At 45.3% G+C, this 26,224-nt stretch overlaps 1 protein-coding gene across 5 annotated transcripts in view; it reads right to left on the reverse strand.

The window, feature by feature from the left end:
- The window catches only part of LOC141156711 (flavin-containing monooxygenase 5-like), a 260,478-nt gene that overhangs the window by 107,565 nt on the left and 126,689 nt on the right, over positions 1–26,224 (reverse strand). For all 5 annotated transcript variants that reach the window (XR_012247705.1, XM_073642995.1, XM_073642997.1 and 2 more), the window contains exon 6: positions 10,701–10,897. Coding sequence is in view for 4 of the 5 variants with exons in the window: in XM_073642995.1 (XP_073499096.1) it covers positions 10,701–10,897 (197 nt within the window). In the remaining variant the exon portion in view is untranslated. The remainder of the gene's footprint in view (positions 1–10,700; positions 10,898–26,224) is intronic.

Below are 26,224 nucleotides of genomic sequence, written 5' to 3' on the forward strand. Positions count from 1 at the left end.
GGTACTGTCATTTAAACGGGCACAACCTGGGGTAGAGGGCCAACCCCCAGGCATAAGACCATCAGGCCCATCAAACTGGCGTGATAAATACGTAGGGGGACGTCCAATCTTGCCTGTAGTACTGGATGGCATTCCTATGAGTGCCCTACTAGACACTGGGTCACAGGTCACCACCATCCCGTACGTGCTCTTCAAGCAGTACTGGAATGATTCGGACATAACCCGCTACCCAGACGACGACCTGAGTATCATCGCAGCAATGGTCAGCCCGTGCCGCAGGTGGGATTCAAGGAGGTGACCATTAAAATTGGTAAAGTCGAACTGGCGGCACAAGGACTGATTATAGTGGACATAGACCGTCATGAGAGTCACCCTAGAATCACCCTGGGAACCAATGTAATTGAAAATTGTCTTGCAGAGGTGATTCTCATTTTACAGCAGGTTGCCAAGAACGCCAGTTCCGGCCAGCAGCGTGTGCTCCAAAAAGAGATCCGGGCACTGATGAAGCGGCAACAGGTGGAACTATCTGGTGGTGAGATAGGTAGCGTGAGAATGTGTGACCCGTTCCCTATTGCCATGCCCCCAAATAGTGAGATGATGATTTGGTGCCGGGCAGCTATTGGTCTAAGAGGTAGAGACTACCAAGCAATGGTAGAACCCGTCTACTCAGACAGTAGGCCCACCATTTTGACAGCATGGGGGGTGGTCGATGTACGCCATGGGAGGGTGCCCGTTCGCATCATAAATATCGGTGAGAGAGAAGTACACCTGCCCCGGTATGCCACGCTAGCTAAATTGTTCACCATAAACCAGAATTCTGTACAGGCCGTGGAACCCTTGCCTCCATCTCAACCAGAGGAAGGTAACGGCTCTAAGAAACCAGTGGAGGACTGGTGTCAGCAACTACATCTGGGTACTGACTCCACTCCCTCACACCAGAAACAAGGAGTCTATCGGGTGGTTCAAGAGTATGAGAGAGTGTTTAGTAAACACCCGTTAGACTTCGGGCGAGTAAAGGGGGTAGAACACCACATCCCCACGGGAGACCATCCTCCCATAAAGGAGAGATACCGACCCGTACCCCCTGCACACTACCAACACGCCAAGGGGATGCTTAGAGACATGAAGGAGGCTGGGGTAATCAGGGACAGCTGTAGCCCCTGGGCAGCTCCACTAGTCTTAGTGAAAAAGAAGGACAACACTATGAGAATGTGTGTAGACTACAGGAAGGTCAACCGTATCACACATAAAGATGCGTACCCGTTACCAAGGATAGAACAGTCCTTAGCTGCATTAAAATCTGCTAATTTTTCTCTACTTTGGATCTCACTAGCGGGTACTGGCAGGTTCCTGTAGCAGAGGCAGACCGAGAGAAGACCGCATTCACCACCCCGATGGGTCTCAGCGAATTTAACTGTATGCCGTTCGGGCTCTGCAACGCACCAGGAACCTTCCAACGGTTGATGGAATGCTGTCTGGGACACCGGAACTTTGAGACGGTCCTGTTATACCTGGACGATGTCATCGTCTATTCCAAGACCTACGAGGACCACCTGAAACACCTGGCAGAAGTGTTCGAAGCTCTGGCAAACTACAGCCTAAAGGTGAAACCCTCCAAGTGTCACCTCCTGAAACCAAAGGTGCAATACCTGGGACACGTGGTGAGTGCTGACGGAGTGGCTCCTGACCCTGATAAGATCACCGTGATTAAGGACTGGCCAAGACCCTCCAGCATAAAGGAAGTGCGGCAGTTCCTCGGGTTGGTAGGCTACTACCGAAGATTCATTCCCGGTTTCACCAAAATGGCAGCCCCTATGCAGGACCTCCTGATAGGTCAATCTCGAAAAGCCAAAAACCAGAAGCCGCCCTTCAGGTGGGAAAAGCTGGAAGAGGAGTCCTTTTGCCAGCTGAAGATGGCCCTCACGGGGGATGAAATCCTGGCATATCCAGACTACAGCCAACCCTTTATCCTCCACACGGACGCAAGTAACATCGGGCTAGGAGCCGTGCTGTCCCAGATCCAGCAAGGAAAAGAACGAGTAATCGCTTATGCTAGCCGAAAGCTACGACCCACCGAGAGGAACCCTGAGAATTATAGCTCATTCAAGCTGGAGTTCCTGGCAGTAGTGTGGGCAGTGACCGAACGTTTCAAGCATTACCTTGCCTCCTCCAAATTCATCGTGTACACGGATAACAACCCGTTGACACACCTGGACACTGCAAGGCTCGGTGCTCTGGAACAGAGATGGATGGCTCGCCTGTCCAACTTTGAATTCACCATCAAATACCGGGCAGGACGCTCAAATGCCAACGCGGATGCCCTGTCTAGAATGCCGAACTTACCGGACGTAGGGGAAGATCCAGAAGATCTGGAAGAAGTTGAGCTCCCTGCGTTCCACCATCATGGGATTACCCTGTATTCCCACCGTGTGAAGGACAGGCGCTCCGCGACGTTCAATCCCTTGCCCCACTACAACTGGGCGGAGACGCAAGATAGTGATCCTGCAGTCCGTCTGGTGAAGGAAATGCTGACCCAAGCCGATGCCAGTCTAGACCCAGACGCCCCAGAGGAGACTAAGCAACTGTGGAAGGAGAAAAGTAGGCTGTTCCTCTACAGGGAGAAGTTGTGCCGGAGAATGGTTAACTCTCGAACACATGAGTTGACCTGGCAGGTAGTGGTCCCCAGACGAGACGCGGCTATGATTCTGGAGGCGTACCACAACGGAGCAGGACATTTCGGGTGGAAGAAGCTGGAGTTCTTGTTGCGTGAACGGTTCTACTGGGTAGGCATGAGAGGAGCCATCGAGAGGTGGTGCAGAGACTGTGGACCGTGCCACCTAAGAAGGAAGGACCGTGCCAGCCAGAAGACTCCCTTGCAGCCCATCATCACCCAACAGCCACTGGAACTGGTAGCCCTGGACCATGTGAAACTGGCTCCAAGCAGATCTGGGTATGTCTACGCCCTCACAATCGTAGATCATTACTCCCGGTTCCTGATGGTGGTCCCGGTCAAGGACTTAACGGCTCAAACAGCAGCTAGAGCCTTCCAGCAGCACTTCTGCCGTCCACACGGGTACCCGGACCAAGTGCTGACAGACCAAGGGCCAGCCTTCGAAGCGGAAGTCTTCCAGGAGTTCTGCAACCTGTATGGCTGCACGAAGATAAGAACAACGCCCTATCACCCACAAACTAATGGACTCTGCGAGAAGATGAACCAGGTGGTGATAGACCTCCTGAAAACATTGCCCCTGGAAGAACGCAGTCTGTGGCCTGAGAAGCTGCCTGATCTGGTGGACCTATACAACCACATCCCTGTAGGTTCTACCAACTGTACCCTGGCTTACCTAATGAGAGCGAGGCCTGGTAAGCTGCCTATCGACCTGGATATGGGAGTCCTGACGCCCGAGGACACCTCGCCAGAGGCAGACTGGGATACAGGACGGCAGCAGCAGTATCGGAAAGTGCAGGAGAGCGTGGAGCGAAGTCTGTCTCAAGCTAGAGAAAGGCAAGAGAGGGCTCATAATCAGTATGCTCCCGCTGTTCCCCTGGTACCTGGAGAGCAGGTCTTGAAGAGGAAAAGACGGCTCCACAAGTTGGACGACCAGTGGGAAAAGGACCCGTACACCGTACTGCCATCAAGCCATGAGAACCCAAAGATTTGCGTGATCAGTAAGGATGGAGGAGAAACCACAGCCGTTGTCTCCAGAGACCACCTGAGGAAGTGTCCCGAGCAGCTGCAAAACCCTGAAGAAGAAGATCAAGAAAACCCTCGACCCGCAGTGGAAAGGGAAGAAATGATCAGGACTGTACTCGGAGACTTCCCCCGGTCTTGGACACAAGTAAACGGTGCTGTCGTGGTACCCGTCCTCACCTTTCTCCAGCCAGCCCCGCAAGTGCCTACAGAGGAACCAGTAGAGCTGGAAAAGCAGCCGGCCCAAGAGGCAGAAGAGTCCACGCCAGCAGTACAGGAGGATCAACCCTCTGCTAGTAGTGAGCCTGCCGTGCCCCTAGTGAGCCAAAGAGTGCGCAGAAAGCTGCCCAGCCTGCCCATAACACCTCCTACACCCTGTAGTGCAGGACCAGTTAGTGAGCTCCGTAGGTCCACTAGGGTTACCAGAGGCCAGATGCCCGTACGTTGGAGAATCTAAGTTGGCTAGTTGCTTTAACTATTTTATGTTTACCTGTTTTGTTGTAGCCGTTGCTAATTATGTTTTTCAGTTACAGATTTCTTTATATGGACTGACAGGTTATGGACAGTGAGTAACCGGAACTCTGTTGTAAATATGTTTGGAGCGTAACCCAGGAATGGACTAAAGACTGTTGAAGACTCGGGGCAGGACAGACCCCTACCTGGTTACGGCTCCCTGTTCTTTGGTGAAATGGACACCCTTATTGCTTCCCGGTTACGGACACGCCGTGACCATCTCATGTATTTAATTGTTATTGTTTATACCCTGTTATGTTTTGAAAAAAAAATATGTTTAGTCCGGGAGTACTAAATTTCACTAGGGGGGAATGTGGCACCCCAGGGGTCTGGTTTCCACAGTAATAGCAGTATTACGTCTGTGAGCAGGTGGGAGGTCTCCTGGGCAGGAATCCTAAGCATGCCACACCTCCTGCCCAGTCCTGGGAGGGGAAGAACTTCCCCTACATAAACTGGGGCTGAGGCAGGGTTAGAGAGAGGAGTTCCAGACAGAGACGGAGTCTGGTCTGGACACGCAGAAACAGGGACAGATAGACATCAGGAGCTCTGTAGGAGCCAAGGAGAAGCGCCAGGGGCTGGAGCTGTGCAGAGCTCGCCCTGGGAGAAGGTACTAAAACCGGACACAGGAGTCCGAGGCTGTGGGGACTAAGATATACCCAGCAGCAGAATCCATCCGGCAGGGGATTCCAGGTCCTCTGGCCATAAAAGCCCGGAGGCTCAGTCGCAATGAAGGGACCAGCACCGCCATCCCGGAGCGGAGGCTAACAGGAGGCCCCAGGTCACCAGCCATACGGGTGAGCACCACACGGTATACCCAGGGACGTGGGCTACTTGTAACCACCGAAAGCAGGGTAGCCAGGAAGGGTACAGACTAACGGGAAGGCCTACAACTCCACCTGGCCAGGGGAACTCCGGCTTACTCGCAGACTAACCAGGCCCCAACTACTAGCCAGTACTCCCGGGGGAATTTGCCTTGTACCATCAGTAAAGGCCCTGAACTGTACCCTCGCGTCTCCATGCTTCCTTGTCGCACCGTTAGTGCTGGGACATCCACACCATCACTCCCAACATCACCCACATCCGCTGCCCTGAAGCCATACCTCTCCCGTTGGGGGTTATATCAACATTGCTGCACACCTATACCACCGGCCTCAGCGGTCTGCCCTGCAGCGGCGGTTTCATAACCGCATTCAACGGGTGGCGTAGTCGGACACTAATACCATCATACCAATAACTGCCACTTAGTTTGACCACCCTGGGCGCGGACCGGGTCACCGCCACACGAAGACTACTACCCCCATCGGATCCGGCTCCGGGTATTCCCCGTGCGCACGCGCGCCGCACTACAGCACTGGCCCAGGGGGTGAGTCAAAGACGTTTGGAGAGCCCAGGTTGGGACAATTAGGTCACCTGGACACAAACCTCAATGGACTCTGTCTGCTACCTCCTCTCTGTGGGTACCCACCAAAAGAGGGGTGCTACTGGTTGGGGTAGTCTGCCCTGTAAGCCCTGAAATCGCCGGCAAGCCAGCGGAAGGGCGAGACACTGTCATTTGCACCATCTTGTGTATTTGCTGGGACTGTACTATATTTATTGATTCTTGGTGAGCCAACAAAGTATCACCCCACTGTGTTACTCTCATCCTGTGTTGTCTGAGTTGTTTTCTGCCCATGGGAAAGGAGATCAGGCGTTCAGTGGAATGAATTCTGGTCCATGCAGTCTTTCTAAAGACAGCCAGGACAGCGGACAAGAGCATCCACTGACCCTCGTGTCTCCGCATAATTTTTTACAGCATTCAACGTGTAATATAATTTTACATGTTCTCTTAATTCTGCTATTCAATTTGATTGTGGTGATATCCAAATTATATATATTTTATATTTTACTATCTTGTGGAAAAAACTTTTTACAATTTCTAGGGGGACGACATCATATTCTGAGAGGAACTTTTTAATGTCTTGGTTACAGATCTGTGTTAGGTCCGATGTTGGGGTGCATGCAACTTTTTGATCCAATTTTATTGGATTTATTAATTTTTGTTGCAAGGTAGGATAAAACAAGCAAAGCAATTCTGGCATTGCTTTTTTTTTTAAAGCTCACTGGCCGAGATAGATAATTAAATAGTTTTATAGGACTGGTCAAAGAAAGAAACCATTATTAATTACTAAAACCTGGGATTTGATGTTTTTACTCTTTTACACTTGAACTTTTTTTATTTACATTTTTTACACTATTTACTAGTCATACAAGAGGACTTGGATATGTGATCCTTTGATATAATTGATAATGCATTGTGCAACCTATTTTGTACTGTGCATGATCTAACCAATCAGTGTTTGACTTGACTGCTAACCTATCAGTCACCAACCCCTGGTGGTCTTGTTAGTCCTCCAGCTGCCACGGCAATCCATGGCACCCTGTAATCAAGTGCCAATGGGAAAACAGAGGAAATAATCTCTCTATCAAAGTCTGCACATGAGTGCTCAGTGTGATTGCGGCATATAAATAGTTAAACAGCCAGAATTGCACATAGCTGCTATCCTGGCTGTTGAATTGGGAAGCCCATGTGTATGTAACAGCCAGCTCCCGCTGTGGATAACATGAGTACATCCCCTGTGCCTACTCCGTCCCTGCACTGTACATATACGGCATGGTACCATAAATAACATAATATACATTTAGGTAAGGTGCACAAAGATTGCTGTTAATATACCTGTATAAAAGATTAATGGAGTGAATTGTGTATAAACCTATTAAAGGTGAAGGCCTCTTAACAAAATTGTCTCATTTTGAACTGCCCTGAAGTCAATAAACAAAATTGAGATTTGTGCCAAACTTTGCTCCATTTTCTTGCTTTACTATTAGGTAGAGGACTATCCGACAGTGAAATAATTTTTTTTAAGCATGAGTTAATTTAAAACAATAAACAAAGGCATACTCGCCTTCCAGCACCCCGTGAATCCAGTGCAGGCAGCTCCGTAGTTCTGGGTCAGCTACATTAGTAGTTTCTGCTCCATTCGGAAGTCATAGCATCACTGCAGCCTGTAACTGACTGCAGAGGTCAGGTGACTTAGAAAAGCACGTCATTGGAAAAACATCCGATGACATGCTCTTCTAGACACCTGACCATTGCAGCCAACTTCAAGCTGCAGTGATGCTGTGACTTACAAACAGGACTGACGCTGCTTCCAGAAATGCCGCAGACCTCCACATCTGTATGGATCAGTGGGGACGCTGGAAAGAGAGTATGCCTCCATTAATTATTTTCAATTCATGCCTTAAAACAATTATTTTACTGTCGGACAACTCTTTTAAATTGATCTATAAATTTTAGGCCATGTCCCTTAAACCAATCTCACATTCCTACTTTTGGTTAACATCGCATAAATAGTGAAATTTGTGCAACATTTTTTGTATACAGTTTATACCAAAAAATGATTAATATCCCTTTGCGGAAAACCACCTGTAATTAGCCTTAGCAAGATTAAGAGCTACCATCCAACCAGTCAACCTTGACGACACCAGGTGCTATGCTATAATTCTACCTAAAAAGAATTTGTCATTATTAGTTAGTACTATTTAACAAATGACCAAGTGGGCCTCTGCTTTTTTCTCAGCTATTTTAGACTCTTTGTTGGATCACAATGTTCTGATAAATCTGTGATAGACAAGTGACTGGTCAGTGCTTTTAAAGGTGTTTTTCCACAATTCGCATTTAAGTCTTGCAGATTTTACATGCCATATACAGTACAGACCAAAAGTTTGGACACACCTTCTCATTTAAAGATTTTTCTGTATTTTCATGACTATGAAAATTGTACATTCACACTGAAGGCATCAAAACTATGAATTAACACATGTGGAATTATATACTTAACAAAACAGTGTGAAACAACTGAAAATATGTCTTATATTCTAGGTTCTTCAAAGTAGCCACCTTTTGCTTTGATGATTGCTTTGCACATGTGGCACCCCGAGGTCTGGTTGCCACAGTGGCAGCAATGTCATGTCTGAGAGCAGGTGGGAGGTTCCCTGGTTGGGGACAATTAGCATGCAGCACCTCCTGCATCAGTCCAGGGAGGGGAGAAATCTGCCCTTTATAAACTGGATCTGGGGCGGGGTTAGCTCAGAACAGTGAGAGTCCAGACAAGTTGCAGATAGGGACAGGTCAGCAGCAGGCTGAGGAGTCCCTGTAGGCAGAAGAGGAACACGAGGCCAGGAGGGGAGCTATAAGAGCTCATCATGGCTAGAGACTTAGAAAGCCGGACACTGGAGTCCGAGGCTGTGAGGGTTATAAGCCCAGCAGCAGAAAACCACCACGCAGGGGACTTCAAGTCCTCTGGCCCAAGGAAGCCCGGAGGCTCAGCCACACGAGAGGGAACACTACTGCCCTGGAGGGATGAGAAGTACGGAAGGCCCGAGTCGCCAGTCATATGGGTGAGAACAACACGGTACACTCAGAGACGTGGGCTACCACTACACTACAGCAGGATAGCCAAGAAAGAGTGAAGTCAGCACGGTAGGCCTACAAACTCCCCCTGACCAGCAGGATTTCCCAGTTGCTCTCAGACTGACCAGGCCTCCATTGTTAACCTGTATTCCGGATGGGTCCCTTAATACCACCAACAGTAAAGACCCTGAACTGCATTACAGAGACTCTGAGTCATTATTCCCGTGCACCATCACCCCCATCATCTGCACTCACTGCCCTGAGGCTATACTTCTCTCATGGGGAGTTATACTACACTCTGCTGCACCCACAACACCAGCCTCAGCGGTCTGCCCTGCAGCAGCGGTTCATCCTGACCGCAATCCACGGATGGCGTAGTCGGACATTTAAAATACAACAAACAGACTGTCATTTAATTTGACCACCCTGAGCCACGGACCGGATCACTGCCACGCGGAGACTACAACCCCCAGCATCCCACAAAAGGCCCGGTTCCAGGTTCCCCACACGGCCCAGGGGGCGCGTCACACACTCTTGGCATTCTCTTGATAAGCTTCAAGAGGTAGTTACCCAAAATGGTCTTCCAACAATCTTGAAGGAGTTCCCAGAGATGCTTAGCACTTGTTGGCCCTTTTGCCTTCACTCTGCTGTCCAGCTCACCCCAAACCATCTCCATTGGGTTCAGGTCTGGTGACTGTGGAGGCCAGGTCATCTGGCGTAGCACCCCATCACTCTGCCTCTTGGTCAAATAGCCCTTACACAGCCTGGAGGTGTGTTTGGGGTCATTGTCCTGTTGAAAAATAAATGATGGTCCAACTAAACACAAACTGGATGTACTAGCATGCCGCTGCAAGATGCTGTGGTAGCCATGCTGGCTCAGTATGCCTTCAATTTTGAATAAATCCCCAACAGTGTCACCAGCAAAGCACCCCCACACCATCACACCTCCTCCTCCATGCTTCACGGTGGGAACCAGGCATGTAGAGTCCATCCGTTCACCTTTTCTGCGTCGCACAAAGACATGGTGGTTGGAACCAAAGATCTCAAATTTGGATTCATCAGACCAAAGCACAGATTTCCACAGGTCTAATGTCCATTCCTTGTGTTCTTTAGCCCAAACAAGTCTCTTCTGCTTGTTGCCTGTCCTTAGCAGTGGTTTCCTAGCAGCTATTTTACCATGAAGGCAGCTGCACAAAGTCTCCTCTTAACAGTTGTTGAAGAGATGTGTCTGCTGCTAGAACTCTGTGTGGAATTGACCTGGTCTCTAATCTGAGCTGCTGTTAACCTGCGATTTCTGAGGCTGGTGACTCAGATAAACTTATCCTCAGAAGCAGAGGTGACTCTTGGTCTTCCTTTCCTGGGGCGGTCCTCATGTGAGCCAGTTTCTTTGTAGCGCTTGATGGTTTTTGCAACTGCATTTGGGGACACTTTCAAAGATTACCCAATTTTTCAGACTGACTGACCATCATTTCTTAAAGTAATGATGGCCACTCGTTTTTCTTTACTTAGCTGCTTTTTTCTTGCCATAATACAAATTCTAACAGTCTATTCAGTAGGACTATCAGCTGTGTATCCACCAGACTTCTGCACAGCACAACTGATGGTCCCAACCCCATTTATAAGGCAAGAAATCTCACTTATTAAACCTGACAGGGCACACCTGTGAAGTGAAAACCATTTCCGGTGACTACCTCTTGAAGCTCATCAAGAGAATGCCAAGAGTGTGCAAAGCAGTCATCAAAGCAAAAGGTGGCTACTTTGAAGAACCTAGAATATAAGACATATTTTCAGTTGTTTCACACTTTTTTGTTAAGTATATAATTCCACATGTGTTAATTCACAGTTTTGATTCCTTCAGTGTGAATGTACAATTATCATAGTCATGAAAATACAAAAAAGTCTTTAAATGAGAAGGTGTGTCCAAACTTTTGGTCTGTACTGTATGTCTTTACAGTGTTTTTATGCTATGTATTTCAACCCAATAATCTTCAAAATAAAGATAATGAATATACAGTAAATAATTACTAAAAAAAGTATACATTTTACCTATGTCGTGGCAGAAGTCCGTAATTACCATGATTAAATCTCTGATTCACTTCTTTTTCTGCCATGCAGTTTAGCAAATTAGGGAAAGTTTTTTGGATCAAGCTCCCAAATCGAGATAACTTTGCAATGTCCACCGGATAGCCATTGGTAGAAACACGATTTACAATCCAAGCTCCTCTTCTTGTGCTTAGAAATACCTTATGAGAAGATCAACATCCTTCACATGCAATATTCATTGTTTATTCGATATTCAATATAATTCTTACATAAATAGTTCGACTGGTCAAATTTACTTCAGAAAATAATCCTTAAACTTTACCCTATTTAATGATTCCTCTATCCCTTATCTAGTTCATTGCTATGACACAAAGAACAAAGGTCACCCTGATTTTAGACGGCATCTGAGATCTATACACAGATGCAAAGTGCATTTGTGAAGGGATTATTATTGTAGGTCAGAGAGGCACAGCAATTGTTGGTCCAAGGGTCACAATGCCATACTGGACCAATCCCAAGGGCCACAAAAAATTTAAAGGGGTACTTACATAAATACATCACCAGAACAACCATCAGTACATTAATACATCACCAGAACCAAGTTATGAGTGTTTGAGAAGGATTTGGAGAGATTCTGCTCAGTTTCTGCTCCAAAAAATAAGTGTGGACATACGCTAACTTACACTAAGTTTTTGGAGAAGCAACTGAGCTGAATCTCACCAAATCTTCCTCATAATCTCAAAACTCATAATTTTGGGAATTTTTAAGTATTAGCATAGCCATAAAGCATGTTTTGGATTGCTACATATGTACAAGATCAGAACCAGTGTCAGTACATGCATGCAGCACCAAATCCACTGTCAGTACATACATGCAGCACCAAATCCACTGTCAGTACATTAATAAATCACCAAGCTTAGTACAGAGATCAATTGCAATGCCCCATGTACGATTGCACTGCATGAATCTACAACTCCCAGTATGTCTTCAACAATGGTAAGGAGATACTGGGAGTTGTTGTTAACAGTCATTATCAGACTCTGGACTATACAGGAACCATAGCACTGAAGAGAAGCAGGAATGATCACAAATAAACAATTACATCCAGATACCTTATATTTGTCATCTTTTATGATTGAGTTGTTCCCATTCCTTTTGTCTCCATGTACTACAAACTCCATTAAGAGATTTCACACAAATAGCTCGTCTCTGCAATTTTCACTCTTCTCTGTCTTCAGCATCACTTCTAGACATAGTACCCTTAAAATAAATGTATCAATATACTGCTCCATAAATAAAAATCTTCCACACTGTGCCCCTGAATAAATAATTGCCTGTGCTTCTTGCACAAAATATCACCCAACATTGTTCCTCTGCAAAATGTCTCCCACACACTGCCCCTTTGCAAAATGTTCCCCGCATACTGCCCCTCTGCAAAGTATCCCTCCCATACTGCTCCTCTGCAAAATGTCCCCCATACACTAGCCCTCTGCAAACTATCCCCGTACACTGACCACCTCCAAAATATACTGTGCCCCCTTTGACAATTGTCACCCCCATTATGTGCACTCACTGTAACATTAACCCCCTCCTCACTCATCCACAATGATAATTCATTTATAGGGAACCTGTCAAGTCCCCTGTGCCCCAGAACTACCAGCAGTTATGTCTACCTATCTAAATTCACTGTGTAGCAGTCCATTTATTGCATTGGACACATGAACAAATCTTTAGAAAAAGTATTTCAAAAGTCCATTATGATATGTAAATTAACCCTTTGACTAGTCGATGAGGCGTTAGTTTCCCCAGACTAGTTGGCCCACTTAGCAAGTTCTCACGCCCCTGTGGGCATGATAACATGTCTTACAATAGAAATTAAAAAAAATAGTATTTCTAAAGTCTGTTTATGATATGTAAATCATAAACATCAGCTCTTGTAAATCATGTTATCATGCCCACAGAGGCCTGAGAATATGCTAAATGGACAACTAGTCTGGAAAAACGAACTCCCCATCGCCTAGTCAAAGTACCATTTACATATCATAAGCAGACTTTAGAAATACCTTTTCTATAGATCTGTTTATATGTCCAACGTATTAAAGGGATTGTTAGGCAGGGAATTTAGATAGGCAGACACAATTTTTGGTGGTTCTGGGGGTACTGGGGACCTGACAAGCTCCCTTTACTGTTTGGCTCCTTGATGGAGCGATTACTATGGGCCATGCAGTCTCTTCTCCTCTGCAGCGCAGCGCTTCGGTGCCGGCAGTAGTGTGATGACACGCCGCTGAACGTAGGGGCTATGACTGATGAGCGCTGTTCTGCCACAGTCCCAGCTCCAGTGTTCAAATATATTTGCGTCTGAAAGACGCAAATACATTTGAATATAAAAAGAAGGGAGCAGTGTATCCCTGATGGCTCAGTGGGCCACAACAAAACCTTTGGTGTGCCGCATGCAGCCAGCAGACTGTATGTTGTGCAGGCCTGTTGTAGGTGTAAGAGCACATGCGGCATGGTAAGGGCTCGTGCACATCTTTGTATATGAGGCTATGAACATGTCAGATTTTTTCCTCGGACAGAGCTGGTCTGAGGAAAAAAAACGTTGCATGCCTGAGTTTCATCAAATATGCAGATTGCACTCGGCCATGTAAGTCAATGAGTCTATGGAGACCATTGGACTGCACTTAGGTGACATCTGAGTGCAGTTAATGGACTGACAAAATGCAGAAGATAGAAACATTTTTTGTCCATCTCATCTGAGAGAATCGGATCTGGATCGCACTATGCCCACATTCTGATCAGAGTGTGATCAGAGTGTGATTTGTATAATAGACCTGAATTTTTCAGATGACAAAATAATTGCTTGTGTGACCCTAGCTCTAGGGAAACTAATCAAGTGACAGGTAATCAATACTCATTGAGTGACAGGTAATTTGTTTAAATAATAAGCAGTGCTGAGGTTATTCATATTATTCCCTCCCTTTTATATTACTCTCTGTGTCTAGCTATCGCCCCATATCACTTTTCCCCTATGCCTCAAAACTACTGGAACAACATGTCCATTCTGAACTGTCCTCCCACCTCTCCTCCTGCTCCCTCTTTGACCGCCTACAATCTGGTTTCCGACCGCACCATTCTACTGAAACTGCACTGACTAAAGTCACAAACGACCTACTAACCGCCAAATCTAAGCGACACTACTCTGTCCTCCTCCTCCTAGACCTGTCATCTGCCTTTGACACAGTGGACCATTCCCTCTTACTACAGACTCTCTCATCTCTCGGCATCACAGACTTGGCCCTATCCTGGATCTCCTCATACCTAACAGACCGGACATTCAGTGTCTCCCACTCACACACCACCTCTTCATCTCGCCCCCTATCTGTCGGTGTCCCCCAAGGTTCACTTCTAGGACCCCTGCTCTTCTCCATCTACACCTTAGGCCTGGGACAGCTCATAGAGTCTCATGGCTTTCATTATCACCTCTATGCTGATGACACACAGATCTACCTCTCTGGACCCGATATCACCTCCGTATTAACCAAAATCCCACAATGTCTGTCTGCTATTTCATCCTTCTTCTCTGCTAGATTTCTAAAACTTAACATTGACAAAACAGAATTCATCATCTTTCCGCCATCTCATTCAACCCTCCCAACTGACCTATCCATCATAGTCAATGGCTGCCCACTCTCCCCAGTCCCTCAAGCTCGCTGCCTCGGGGTAACCCTGGACTCGGAACTCTCCTTCAAACCACATATCCAAGCCCTTTCCACTTCCTGCCGACTCCAACTTAAAAATATCTCCCGGATCCGCACATTCCTAAACCATGAATCTGCAAAAACACTAGTGCACGCCCTCATCATCTCCCGCCTTGACTACTGCAACCTCCTGCTCTGTGGCCTCCCCTCTAACACTCTCGCACCCCTCCAATCTATCATAAACTCTGCTGCTCGACTAATCAACCTGTCCCCCCGCTATTCCCCGGCCTCTCCTCTCTGTCAATCTCTTCACTGGCTCCCCATTGCTCAGAGACTCCAGTTCAAAACCCTAACCATGACATACAAAGCCATTCACAACCTGTCTCCTCCATATATCTCCGACCTAGTCTCCCGTTACATACCTGCACGCAACCTCCGATCCTCACAAGATCTCCTGCTCTACTCCCCTCTTATCTCCTCCTCCCACAACCGTATACAAGATTTCTCACGTGCTTCCGCCCTACTCTGGAACTCTCTACCCCAACGTATCAGACTCTCGCCTACCGTGGAAACCTTCAAAAGGAACCTGAAGACCCACCTCTTCCGACAAGCCTACAACCTGCAGTAACCACCGCTCCACCATACCGCTGCATGACCAGCTCTACCCTCACCTACTGTATCCTCACCCATCCCTCGTAGATTGTGAGCCCTCGCGGGCAGGGTCCTCGCTCCGCCTGTACCAGTCGCTGTCACATTGTGTTCAAGATTATTGAAATTGTTCTTGTATTATACCCCCTTTTTCACATGTAAAGCGCCATGGAATAAATGGCGCTATAATAATAAATAATAATAATAATAATAATATTGCAGATTTTGTGGGTGGTGCGACAACCAAAAACTGCAATTCTGTCTTTAACCCCTTTCTGGCCTGGGGTGTATTAGTACGCCCCAGGCCATCACCCCCGGTTCAGTGAGGGCTCCGGCAGTGAGCCCGTACTGAAGCGGGCACATGTCAGCTGATTCTTACAGATGACGTGCCCGCAACAGCCGCGGGTGGAATCGTGATCCATCCGCGGCTGTTAACTAGATAAATGCAGCTGTCAATCTCTGACAGCGGCATTTAACAGCGCCGCGCCGGAAGCGCGTAACTTACCCCGCCCATCGGTGACCCCGTCACGTGTTCGCGGGTCACTGATGGGTGGGCATGACAACCTCGGGTCTGCAGGAGACCCCAGTGGTTGTCATGTAAAGATCGCTATGAGAGCCACCTAGTGGTCGGCGCACATAGCACAAGAGCATTTCTGCTACATAGAGGTGATCTGCTCATCACCTCTATGTAGCAGAGGCGATCAGACAGTTGCTCCCTTTAGTCTCCTATGGAGACTATAGAAGCAAGCAAAAAGTGTAAAAAAAAATGTTTTTAAAAATATTAAAAAAATATAAAAGTTTAAATCACCCCCCTTTTGCCCCATTCAAAATAAAATAATAAAAAATAAACCTCACATACACATATTTGGCATCGCCACGTTCAGAATCGCCCGATCTATCAATATGAAAAAATAATTAATCCGATCAGTAAACAGCGTAACGAGAAAAAAATTAGAAACGCCAGAATTACGTTTTTTTGGTCGATGCAACATTGCAATAAAATACAATAACGGGCGATCAAAACATCATATCTACCCCAAAATAGTATCAATAAAAATAAGCCCTCAACAGGCCACAGATTCCGAAAAATGGAGACGCTACGGGTCTCGGAAAATGGCGCCATTTTTTTTTTTTAGCAAACTTTGGATTTTTTTTTCACCACTTAAATAAAAAGGAACCTATACATGTTTGGTGTCTACGAACTCATAATGACCTGGAAAATAACAATGGCAGGTCAGAGTTTTAGCATCCAGTGAACATGGAAAGAAAAAAAAAAAACAACTGTGGAATTGCATTTTTTTGCAATTTCACCGCACTTTGAATTTTTTTCCCGTTTTCCAGTGCACGATATGGTAAAACTAGTAATGGCGTTTAAAAGTACAACTCGTTTTGCAAAAAATAAGCCCTCACATGGCTATATTGCCCAAAAAATAAAAACGCTATGGCTCTGGGAACAAAGGGAGCAAAAAACGAAAATGCAAAAACGGGGAAAATGCTCCGTCATGAAGGGGTTAAGTTATGTTTTGCTTTATGCATTTACTGTGCGAGTTAGAACAATCCTGCACAACTTATGGCCTGCCGGAGAATTTCATGTGGGTCGGCTCCCTTCTCCCTGCATTCAGATGTATGCGCGTCACTCAGATACAAGTACACTTTTTTGGAAGTGCATTGAGCTGTAGGGTATATTGCTGCTAAAAGGGAAAAAAAAAAAGAAAAACCTCTTTAAATCTTCTTCCTTAGGAGCTGAGTGTGACTAGAGCATAAGTGCAAACGGAACGAGTGTGAACGAGCTGAGTGTGACCGGAGCGTAAGTGCAAACGGAAGTAAGTGTGTGACTTGTTTTTCAGTGACTTTGGATTCAGGGAGTTTGGAAGGGAGGAATTTGGACTGAATTGCTGTCTGTATTTTATTAATTCTTTACATTTCTTTTTACCTAACATTTCTGTCTAGTGCAATCCCCATTAAGAAATGAGCTCCATTATTGACAATGCTATCCAATGTACATCCTGCCACACGTATGCAATCCTTTAACAGCCGGTCGGGGTTGCATACTGCTGTGCGAGATGTGTGCACGTTGTGTGTTTGGAAGCCCAGGTACTGGATCTAAATGAGCAGCTGGCAACACTGAAATCCATTGACAATATGGAAAGGAGTCTGCTGCTCACTGAGCAGCTGCTCACTGGGGTAGATGTGGGGGAGGGTGGTAGTAGAGAGCTGCAGGACAGTGAGGCAGCTAGCTAGGTGACAGAACGGGGGGTAGAGGGAAGGGTTCCAGGGAGGCTAGTTCTGATCTGGCACACCCCAATAAATTTGCAAAGTTTGCAGATGAGGGGGGTGTCAGTACAGGGGTAGCACTGCTGCAGCAAGGCATGTCCTCTGAAAGCCGGAGGATAGTCAGCTCCAGTAAGGAAGGGAAATAGGAGAGCAGGGCAGGCCAGGCAGGTGCTGATAGTGGGGGACTCAATTATTAGGGGAAAAGATAGGGCAATCTGTCACAAAGACATGGATCGTCAAACAGTATGCTGCCTACCTGGCGCTCGAGTCCGGCACATCGCTGATCGGGTTGACAGATTACTGGGAGGGGCTGGTGAGGACCCAGCGGTCATGGTGCACATTGGCACAAATGACAAAGTTAGAGGTAGGTGGAAGGTCTTTAAAGATGATTTCAGGGAATTAGGCTGCAAGCTTAAAGCAAGGAGCTCCAAGGTGGTACTACCTGTACCATGTGCCATGCCAGAGAGGCAATAGGAGATTAGGGAGATAAATAAGTTGCTCAAGAACTGGTGTAGGAAGGAGGGGTTTGGGTTCCTAGAGAACTGGGCCAACTTCTCAGTTGGCTACAGATTCTACGCTAGGGACGGGCTGCACCTCAATTGGGAGGGTGCAGCTGTGCTGGGGGAGAAAATGGCTAGAAGGTTGGAGTAGTATTTACACTAGGGATTGGGGGGGAGGGTATTCATTTTATAGGTGGGGAAGATAGTGCAGATAGTGACCTGGGCACAAATAAAGAAATTGGGGGTGGGGTTAGAACAGTCAATATAGTAAGAAGGAATAGAGGCACAGAGAGATACATAAAATGCATGTACACTAATGCCAGAAGCCTCACCAACAAAATGGAGAAATTAGAATTAATTTTGTTGGAAAATAATTATGACATGGTAGGGATATCTGAGACGTGGCTGGATGAGAGCCATGACTGGGCAGTTAATTTACAGGGCTATAGTCTGTTCAGAAATGACCGTACAAACAAGCGAGGGGGGGAGGTGTTTATATGTGAAATCATCCTTAAAACCCATCTTGTGGGAGAATATATGTGAATCTAATGAAAATGTAGAGTCCATGTTGGTGGATATAAGGAGAGGGGGAAAAAATAATAAATTACTGATAGGGGTTTGTTATAAGTCTCCAAACATAATGGAAGCAGCGGAGAATATCCTCGTAAAGCAAATAGATGAAGCAGCGACTCAAGGAGAAGTCATTATTATGGGGGACTTCAACTACCCAGAAAAACATTGGGGAACAGAAACCTGTAGTTCAAGCAAAGGTAATAGGTTTTTGACAACTATGAGAGACAATTATCTTTCACAACTGGTTCAGGAACCCAACAAGAAGGCGGGCACTGCTAGACCTAATATTAACCAACAGGCCAGACCACATATCAAATATACGAGTTGGGGGTCACTTGGGTAATAGTGATCACAAAATAATACGTTTTCATGTATTCTTTAATAAGATGTGTAGTAGAGGGGTTACAAGGACACTAAACTTCAGGAAGGCAAATTTCCAACAGTTGAGAGATGATCTTAGTGCAATAAACTGGGACGATATCCTGAGACATAAAACTACACAAAGCAAATGGGAGACATTTATTAGCATCCTGAATAGGACCTGTGCACAATATATACCCTATGGGAATAAACATGCTTGAAATAGGAAGAAACCACTATGGCTAAATATAGCTGTAAGGGGCGCAATAAGTGACAAAAAGAAAGCATTTCGAGAACTAAAGCAAGTAGGTAGTGATGAGGCATTAACTAAATACAGAAAATTAAATAAATTCTGTAAAAACCAAATTAAGGCTGAGTTCACACGATGCGTATTTAATGCGTTTCCGCTGCATTTTTGCAGTTGCGGAAACGCCACGGAAACGCATTAAAAACGCATGGTAGAAGGGCAGCAATGTTCCCCAATTGAAATCCGCATGTGCTGTGCCCATGATGCGGATTTTTCCGCAGCGTAAACGCTGCGCTCAAAAATCCGCAGCATGTCAATTAATTTTGCGTAAACGCGGCGTTTTCGCTGCCATTGACTTGCATTAGAACGCGCCAATTCCGCAAGACTGCATCTGTACTTGCGTAATTGGTGTGTTCTAATGTGCGGATGGTACCCGGGTGTGGAGGAGAGGAGAGTCTCCTCCACACCCAGGTACCGTTAAAAAAGCTGTAAAACAAGAATAAAATAAAAAATATATATATACTTACCATCTGTCGGCCCGTGCACCGCTCCTGCTTGGTTCCCGGCACTTGCAGTGAGTTGAAGGACCTGCGCTGACGTCAAAGTCATGTGACGGGTCACGTGACGCTGACGTCGGCAGGTCTTTCAATTCAAAGTTGCCGGCGAGGGAGAACGGATTGAGCAGGACAGCGCGGGCCATCGGAGGTAAGTATATACACTCTCTCAGGTCACACTATATAAATCCATGCTGTTTGCATGGATTTATATAGTGTGACCAAGTTGTCAAGCACTTTCCAGGTGATGCTAAAATCGCCTGGAAAGCGCTTGTCAATCCACATGCGGAAACGCATGTGGGAACGCATGTGAATCCGCATGTATTCCGCAGGAAAAACGCATGCACCATCTGCATGCGTTTTTTCTGCCAGGGAGATGCAGAAATGATGCAGAAATTTTCTGCTTCATTTCTGCATCGTGTGCACATACCCTAAGGCAGCAAAGATTGAGACAGAGAGACTCATTGCCAGAGAAAGTAAAAATAATCCCAAAATATTCTTTAACTACATACATAGTAAAAAACTAAAAATTGATAGTGTTAGCCCCCTTAAAAATAGTCTGGGTGAAATGGTGGATGAGGATGAGGAAAAAGCCAATATGCTAAATGACTTTTTTTCAACCGTATTTACACAAGAAAATCGCATGACAGAAAACATGATTAGTGATGACAAAAATTCTCCATTAAATGTCACTTGCTTAACCCAGCAGGAAGTACGGCGCCGTCTAAAAATCACTAAAGTTGACAAATCCACGGGCCCGGATGGGATACACCCGCGAGTACTGCAGGAATTAAGTAACGTCATAGATAGACCATTATTTTTAATCTTTAAAGATTCCATAATAACAGGATCTGTACCACAGGACTGGCATATAGCAAATGTGGTGCCAATATTCAAAAAGGGACAAAAACCAAACATGGAAATTATAGGCCAGTAAGCTTAACATCTACTGTGGGTAAAATCCTGGAGGGTTTCCTAAGAGATGCTATACTAGAGTATCTGAAGAAGAATAACCTCATGACCCAATATCAACATGGGTTTACGAGGGACAGTTCCCGTCAAACTAATCTGATCAGCTTTTATGAGGAGGCAAGTTCCGGACTGGACCAAGGAAATGCAGCGGATGTTGCGTATATGGACTTTTCAAAAGCTTTTGATACGGTTCCACACAAAAGGTTGATACATAAAATGAGAACAATGGGGATAGGGGAAAATATATGTATGTGGGTTAAGAATTGGCTCAGTGATAGGAAACAAACGGTGGTTATTAATGGAAAACACTCAGACTGGGTCTCAGTTAACAGTGGGGTACCACAGGGGTCAGTATTGGGCCCGCTTCTTTTTAACATATTTATTAATGACCTTGTAGGGTGCATACAGAGTAGTATTTCAATATTTGCAAATGACACTAAACTCTGCAGGGTAATCAATACAGAGGAAGACAATTTTATATTACTGGAGGATCTATGTAAACTAGAAGCTTGGGCTGATAAATGGCAAATGAGCTTTAATGGGGATAAATGTAAGGTAATGCACTTGGGCAGAGGAAATAAAATGTATAATTATATGCTTAATTGTAAAACACTGGGCAAAACTGTAACTGAAAAAGACCTGGGTGTATTTGTGGAAGACAAGCTCACGTTTGGTGGTCAGTGTCAGGCAAATAAAATAATGGGATACATTAAAAGAGGCATAGATGCTCATGAGGAGAACATAATTTTACCTCTATACAAGTCACTAGTGCGACCACACTTAGAATACTGTGTACAGTTCTGGTCTCCGGTGTATAAGAAAGACATAGCTGAACTAGAGCGGGTGCAGAGAAGAGCGACCAAGGTTATTAGAGGACTGGGGGGTCTGCAATACCAAGACAGGTTACTACACTTGGGGCTATTTATTTTGGAAAAAATAAGTCTTAGGGCTGATCTTATTACTATGTACAAGTATATGAGGGGACAGTACAAAGACCTTTCTACTGATCTTTTTACTCTGATGCCTGAGACGGGGACAAGGGGGCATCTTCTACATCTGGAGGAAAGAAGGTTTAATCATAATCACAGACACAGATTCATTACTGTAAGAGCAGTGAGACTATGGAACTCTCTTCTGCATGATGTTGTAATGAGTGATTCACTACTAAAATTTAAGAAGGGCATGGATGCCTTTCTTGAAAAGTATAATATTACAGGTTATATATACTAGATTCCTAGGGCGTTGATCCAGGGAACTAGTCTGATTGTCATGAAAACCTATAAAAAGCTCCTAATCAATATCCTAATACCCAAAATGGGAAAGGGTAGAGAAGTGTGACCAATTCACCAAGATATATGTGGAGGACACCACTCTCCACCAAAAAACAGCCAAAGATATAGCTATTAATGCAAAAATCAATAAATTTTATTGTACAAAATATTTCATATAATATACAACAATAAAGGACAATACATGAGTGACTAGGATGAGGGGCAGAGTAGAGGGTAAGATCAAAAATACCCAAGAAAGAAAAGGAAACCCTTAACCTAACTGCAGAGATGTCCATACTGAATGTGCTACAATGTATGTTAAAGAATGCCACAAAGTCTGTGTTTAGCTGGTTAGAAAGACACAAAGGTTATGGGTCTAAGATTCAATATGGATAATAATAACAAGTAAACGTGATCTCCATAAGATATATAAATAGCATCAATGTGCATAGGTATAAGGATATCCGACGTTACCTTGAGACATTGTGGTCACAGAGTGAGGGGGGTCTGCAGCAGGGGCAAAGAAAGCGCGCCTCCTTTATTGTTGTATACTATTTGAAATATTTTGTACAATAAAATTTATTGATTTTTGCATTAATAGTTATATCTTTAGCTGTTTTTTGGTGGAGAGTGGTGTCCTCCACATATATCTTGGTGAATTGGTCACACTTCTCTACCCTTTCCCTTTTTGGGTATTAGGATATTTAACTAGTCTGATTGTCGTATGGAGTCGGGAAGGAATTTTTTTCCTCAATGTGGAGCTTAGTGTTTGCAACATGGTTTTTTTTTGCCTTCCTCTGGATCAACATATTAGGCTATGGGTTGAATTAGATGGACTTAGTCTTCCTTCAACCTTAAAACTATGTTACATGTGAAGCCCTGTGACAGAGTAGGGCGGTGCTCATCAGCTCCCCACCCCAACGTGCAGTGGCGTGATGAGGTCAGCACGTTGCTAACCTCATCACCCTGCTGATGTCATTGCCGTGCCGCAGAGACAGTAATGACACTGTGGAGAACTCTTTTGTGTAGCCAAAGAGTTACTGTCCAAAGTTGGTAGAAATAGTGTTGTCGTGTGTGCACATTATGGGGCATTGAAAGAGGGAGCAGCATGGGGGTGGGTGAACCATATATAGAAGTGGGGGCACAGTATGCAGAAGTGGGAGCATGGGGGACAATATGGAGAAGTGGGGTCATCATATAGAGAAGTGGGGGCACAGTATGGAGAAGTGGGGGGACAGAAAAAAGTGGGAGCATGCAGGGACCATATATAGAAGTGGGTGGATAGTATGGAGAAGTGGAAGCATGTGGGAACCGTATGGAGAAGTGGGGTACAGTATAGAGAAATGGGAGTGTGCGGGGACCGTATGAAGAAGTGGGGGACAGTATGGATAAGTGGGGGGACAGTAAGGAGAAGTGGGAGCATGTGGGGACCATATGGTGAAGTGGGAGGACAGTATGGAGAAGTGAGGGAACAGGATGGAAAGGTAAATCTGATGTTGGCTAGTAACAACCTTACCATTGTTAAGGAAACCCTCCCATTAAATATTTTATTCAATAAATGTGTGTATGTGCATGTAGTATAGTGTGAGTGTATTATTATACTTACCTACCGCCGCTCTCTATGGTGTCCAGCGCCGTTCTTCTCCTCTTCTCTGTGACACTGCGCTCTGCATGACCCAGAAGTGGCTTTTACAAAGTAAGTCTGTGGAGAGCCAGAATGAGGCTCCATAGGCTTACATTGTAAAAGAGACACGTGGCACATGCGTAGAGCACAGAGTGAGCTGGTTATTACAATTCCAGTGACATCACTGAGAACAGAAAAGAACAGCACTGGACACCGGAGAGAGCGGCGGTAGGTGAGTATATTAATACACTCACACTACATTACATGTATATACTAATTAATAATAAAACTTAATGGGAGACTTCTTTATGTACATGCTGGGAGTTGCAGGTTTATGCAATACAAGTGTGTAAGCGGCTGACCTGACATTGTAATTGATAGCTATACTAAACTTGATGCAGCTTTCATGTACTGACGGTGGTTCTGATCGTGTACACATGTAACTGATCAAAGGTCATCGCCCAGCTGAGGCGGTCACCTTACTGCCACTGTTACCCTACTGGGGCCATCAGCCTGCTGAGTCCACCACTTGCTGCCTCGATCACTCTGCCTGCCAACGTCACCTTATTGCCGCCACCACCCTGCTGCCAAAGAGGGTAATGTATGCACCTTAAGGAGCCGAAGATTATAGGGATTTTTATTGTATATGAGGGATGTTAAATAGGTTGCCCACTACTAGGACAACCCCTTCTTGATCTAAATGTTTGGCCTCGATAAAATTAAAAAATCTATACTCACCTCCTGTGCTGTTCCAGGGGTGTTGGCACTCGCGGTCTCGGGGCTCTCGTGTGGTGGAATGACAAGTGGTGACAAATCAGCACTGGTGTCACTGTCCCCGCCTCCATACAAAATTGAACATGAAGAGGAAGTCAGAAACCAGCTGTAGCCCAAACTTCCCTTTCATGTTCAAAACGTCCAAAGGCGGAGACAATGGTGCCAGCACTGATTGGGGGCCAGGCTCACGTGTCATCACAAGTACACGAGAGACCTGGGTCGGTGAGTACTGACATCGCTGGAATGGCGCCGGCACGGGAGGTGAGTGTAAGCTTTTTATTTTATCGGGGCCAAACATTTAGATCAAGGGGCTGTCCTAATAGTGGACAAACCCTTTAATGTGAAAGCAAAGGGAAGAGGGGAGAAAGTGTGATGTCGCTGATTCTGGTGCTGTATTAATTTACTGATAGTAGTTGTGTTGCTGCATTCATGTACTGACAGTGGTTCTGGCATTGTATTCATTTACCTTCTGTGGGTTCTAGCGCTGGATTCATGTACTGAAGGTGGTTCTGGCACTGAATTCATGTACTGACATTGGTTCTAACGCCGCATTCATTTGTTGATGGTACTTCTGATCTTGTACACATGTAGCAATCCATAACATGTTTCATGGCTATGTTAAAACTTAAAAATCCTCAAAATGTAGGAATTTAAATTATGAGGAAGATTTGGCAAGTTTCTGCTTCAAAAACAGTTTGTTAGTGTTTGTTCATATTGATTTTTTTGGAGCTGAAACTAAACATAAACTAAGAATAAACTCTTTAAATCCTCCTCAAACACTCAAAAATTTGTTCTGGTGATGTATTAATGTACTGGTGGCAGTTCTGGCGATGTATTCATGTAAGTACACCTGTAATTTTTTTGTAGCCCTTGTGATTGGTCAGTAAGGCAATGTGGCCCTTGGACCAAAAAATGTTGTGCACCCCTGAGTTAGAATATAATCGTAATAATATATTATATTATGATAGATTGGACTTTTACAGATGCTGCAATACTGAATATGTTTAACTACTTTTTGACATGTGACGTACATGTGCATCGCATATCGTGTCTCTCCCTTCAGTGCGGGCTCCGGCCATGAGCCCACACCTTTCCAGGGACATGACAGCTGATCTGTACAGCTGTCATGTTCCCCTAACAGCCGCAGGTGGAATCGCGATCCACCCGCGGCTGTTAACATGTCAAATGTCGCTGTCAATCTCTGACAGTGGCATTCAACATGGCCACGTTGGAAGGACGTCATAAGTCCAAACCATCGACGCCCGTGTCAAATTACTGCGGGTTGCCGTTGAGTATGTCATGACAACCCGGATCTGCAGGAGAACCCTACGGTTGTCATTGCCAGGATGCTATGAGCGCCGCCCAGCAGCTGGCGCTTATAGCAAGTGAGCGATTCTGCTATACACAGGCGGTCTGATGATCGCCTGTGTGCAGCACAGGCGATCAGAACATTGCTGCTTCAAGTCTCCCTTGGAGACTATTGAAGCATGTAAAAAGTAAAAAAAATGTTAAAAAAAATTCAAAAATATAAAAGTTCAAATCACCTCCCTAAAAAGAATTAATCCGAATGGTAAACAGCATAAAGAGAAAAAAAATAAAAACGCCAGAATTACGTTTTTCTGTTCTCCGCAACATTGCAATAACGGGTGATCAAAATGTTGTATCTACCCCAACATGGTATCAATAAAAACAGCAGCTTGGAGCGCAAAAAATAAGCCCTTACCCGGCCCCAGATCCTGAAAAATGGAGACGATACAGGTCTCAGAAAATGGCGACTTTTTTTAACAAATTTTGGATTTTTTTTCACCTCTTTAAATAAAAAAGACCTTATACATGTTTGGTATCTATGAACTCATAATGACCTAGAGAATCATAATGGCATAATTGTTTTAGCATTTAGTGTATATGGTTAAAAGAAAAAAAAAAACTACGGTGGAATTGCACTTTTTTTGCAATTTCAACGCACTTGGAATGTTTTTCCCATTTTCTAGTACACAATATGGTAAAACCAATGGCGTTATTCAAAAGTACA

Source organism: Phyllobates terribilis, unplaced genomic scaffold (assembly GCF_046119375.1).
Source record: "Phyllobates terribilis strain yellow unplaced genomic scaffold, ASM4611937v1 Scaffold_8__6_contigs__length_399053987, whole genome shotgun sequence".
NCBI classification, from domain to species: Eukaryota; Metazoa; Chordata; class Amphibia; order Anura; family Dendrobatidae; genus Phyllobates; species Phyllobates terribilis.